The 1,696-nt window shown below is 35.3% G+C and overlaps 1 protein-coding gene across 1 annotated transcript in view; it reads right to left on the bottom strand.

Annotated features, from left to right (window-relative positions):
- The window catches only part of LOC105626515 (probable E3 ubiquitin-protein ligase makorin-1), a 20,188-nt gene that overhangs the window by 14,954 nt on the left and 3,538 nt on the right, over nt 1-1,696 (bottom strand). The window contains exons 3-5 of the mRNA XM_012207815.1: nt 1,274-1,607; nt 476-798; nt 250-409 (exon numbers count right to left, since the gene is read on the bottom strand). Coding sequence (XP_012063205.1) covers nt 250-409; nt 476-798; nt 1,274-1,607 — 817 coding nt within the window. The remainder of the gene's footprint in view (nt 1-249; nt 410-475; nt 799-1,273; nt 1,608-1,696) is intronic.

The following is a 1,696-nucleotide window of genomic DNA, read 5'->3' as shown; positions in this document are numbered from 1 at the left end:
GCGCGCGCGCGCGCGCGTGTGTGTGTGTGTGTGTGTGTGTGTGTGTGTGTGTGTGTGTGTGTGTGTGTACTAAAGTACAAAATATAAAGTATGTAAATCGGATGTAATTCGACTGTGTTCGATATGGAGAATTCTAAATCGTTTGTTCTGATATTTTAAAACGCATTTATCCGACGATATTTTGAAACGCATTATATTTTATTCGTGATCAAAACAAATATATTTTTGTAAATTATAAGCAATACTTACGTGTAAAATGTCGATATCGGTGTCAGTGGTGTTGCGCCTCTGTCGAACCGGTGGACCCACGTCTTTCTTAGTTCCATCCGGAAGTGCATGGAGATAGAAACATTTATTACCGAACGGACACTTTCCACGACCTTTGTTGAAGTATTTGCAATCCTTAGTACTGTAAGAGAAAAGACAAATTGTTAAAACATGATAAAATAAAGATAGATTATCTATCATCTCGTACCTCAAGGCGCCTTTGTAATCTCTTATTAATTTTTCCTTCTCCTCCTTTGTGTCCACCCAATACATACTAGGACAGACGAAATCTGAGGGGATACGACATTCTGGGCATGCTCTTATGATTTTGTTGTCGAACTGTTTGGCTTGGCGCCACTTTCTGATGCAAGTTAGGCAGAAGCAGTGATTACAATTCGGCAATATACCAAATCTCTGTTCTCGCGAGGACTTTTCCATTATTGTCTCGAAACAGACGCCGCAAGATTTTTCTTTGCTGCGTTGAATGGCAAAGGATAATTCCATATCTGCTTCATGTTGCTTCACGCATGCCTGTATAAAAAGTTGAGATATTCTTTAGCAAATATTCGATATATAATAAACTTAATAAAAAATATTTAATATACAAATCTTAATAAATATTAAGTTATCGAAAATACAGTTAAGCCGTACACATACATACAATAAAAGAAATATTTAAAACAAAAATAAAAAATGAAAATATAAATATTAGAAATGAAAAAATTGGAAATAGAGATTAAACGTAATGCACAAGATACAAATAAAATAAAAACAAATTTGTATATCTTATATTTTATTTGTATCCATTGTGCATTACGTTTTTATACCTAATATCTAATACTTTTTTCCTAATCATCCTTTGTGCGTATAATCTTAGAAATTTAGTAATCGTTTAATTTGCTCTTAATATCTACCGCACGCAAAAAATAGACATACAGAATATAACCCATAAAATATTTAAGTTAATTCAATATAATTAGCAAGTAACAACGAAATAAGAACTTACATTGTTATGTTTCTTCCTCAATTCTTCATTGTGTGGATGAAGGACTGCACGGCTACAAAATTCGCAAATGTCACCGTGTAGATATGTGCAATTTGAATTTCTACAGATTCCAGTTGCTTCTGCATAAGGACACAGAGGTTCTAAGGAAGGGCTCGAAGCTTGACCAGTTGGATTAACAGCTTGAGCATACGAGACTGGCATCGACGTACTTGGGGATGTTCCTGAAGTAGATGACATTCCATCTATAGAGGATGATCCGGCGATCGGAGATCCAGTCGTAGGTATAAACTCAGGTGCCTTGACCCATTCTTCAGCAGTACGTTTTTCAACTTTTCTGCAATTACACATCATTATATGTATAATTTAGTTAGTTGTGTGTGTGTGTGTGTGTGTGTGTGTGTGTGTGTGTGTGTGTGTGTGTGT

Source organism: Atta cephalotes (genome assembly GCF_000143395.1).
Source record: "Atta cephalotes unplaced genomic scaffold scaffold00005, whole genome shotgun sequence".
NCBI classification, from domain to species: Eukaryota; Metazoa; Arthropoda; class Insecta; order Hymenoptera; family Formicidae; genus Atta; species Atta cephalotes.
This window is presented reverse-complemented; position numbering and strand designations above follow the sequence as displayed.